At 52.6% G+C, this 1,236-nt stretch overlaps 1 protein-coding gene across 1 annotated transcript; it reads left to right on the top strand.

The window, feature by feature from the left end:
- Positions 1-459: 459 nt before the first annotated feature.
- LOC148032600 (uncharacterized) lies at positions 460-891 on the top strand. Its single transcript, XM_087684134.1, has one exon. The coding sequence runs from the start codon at positions 460-462 to the stop codon at positions 889-891; it is 432 nt and encodes a 143-aa protein (XP_087540260.1).
- The last annotated feature ends 345 nt before the right edge of the window (positions 892-1,236 follow it).

Genomic DNA, 1,236 nt, shown 5'->3' with positions numbered 1-1,236 from the left:
ACCCTTGATTGCAGGGGCTATCCTTTTGAAGGAAAAAGGAACAAAGGGGTTGATTGGCGTCGGAGTAAACTAATGCGAGTGTGAAAACGGCAAGAGCGTCGTTGCCTTCGTAACGTGGTTGAGGCCTCGATTGCTCAGAAGGGTTGGTTGTCCTTTTGTGATCGGGAAGCCTTCAGGCGGAACGCATGGAGCCTTTTAAGTGCTCCAAATAAGCCCAGCCCCAGGCGTTGTGCCGGGTTAAAACTTAACAGCGATCTTACTCGGACGGGCGCTGTCCCCACAGCTGAATACTGTCTTGACTCTTGAGGTAATTTCACTGTACGATATAGTATACGACTCCTGTGATGTATACATTGTTTAATTCGGGTTTATTTAAAGGAGAAACAACTCACGTGGCAAACTATGCTGAATACCGCATGTGGATAGGTTAGATATAATCAACAGCGATCAAGTGCTGCAATGGCGCCGGCCAAGGCGGATGATCCGAGGCAGGGCGCGATAGTCTGGAAGGGGCACGCGGAGGCTGTGAGGAAGGCGGTGGAGCTGCTGACGGGGCACGGGCTGCCAGCTGGGCTGCTGCCATTGGAGGAGGTGAAGGAGCTGGGGCACGTGGCGGAGACGGGGTACATGTGGGTGAGCCAGGGGAAGAAGGTAGAGCACGAATTCAAGTTGGCGGGGAAGCTAGTGAGCTACGACACGGAGATCACGGGCTTCATCTCGCAGCACAAGATCAAGAAGCTGAAAGGGGTGAAGGCCAAGGAGCTCATGTTGTGGCCTCCCGTCGGGGAGATCAGCGTCGATCATGACCCGCCATCGGGCAAGATCCATTTCAAGAGCTTCGCCGGCATCACCAAGACCTTCCCCGTCGCGGCTTTCGCCGCCGGCCAGTAGTGAGCTGTTGTCCTTAGCCACCAATTAATAAGCCCTTGCATAGACATTGAAGGAAGCCCATCCCTTTGTTCTTTGTTTTCGAACCATACAAAAGAGATCAAAGAGTGGGGAGGATCATATACAGGCCGCTTCTGTACTGCCCTTCCAATCTTCTAATTAAACCCGTTCACAGTGGACGAGGCCCCTAAGTACTAGCATAGCGATGTTATATGGCTCTAAGAGCATGGACAATGGCATAAGCAAGGTTGTCACGTCCGATTAAGCCCTCACAATCCAAGCTTGTAACACTTGCGCTTGCTTAGCTCGAGCGTCATCCTCCCCGCCATCTTGTAGCTTACTGCCCTT

The sequence above is a fragment of the Lygodium microphyllum genome, chromosome 8, assembly GCF_053477565.2.
Source record: "Lygodium microphyllum isolate KBCC chromosome 8, Lygodium_microphyllum_v1.1.10, whole genome shotgun sequence".
Taxonomy (NCBI): Eukaryota; Viridiplantae; Streptophyta; class Polypodiopsida; order Schizaeales; family Lygodiaceae; genus Lygodium; species Lygodium microphyllum.
This window is presented reverse-complemented; position numbering and strand designations above follow the sequence as displayed.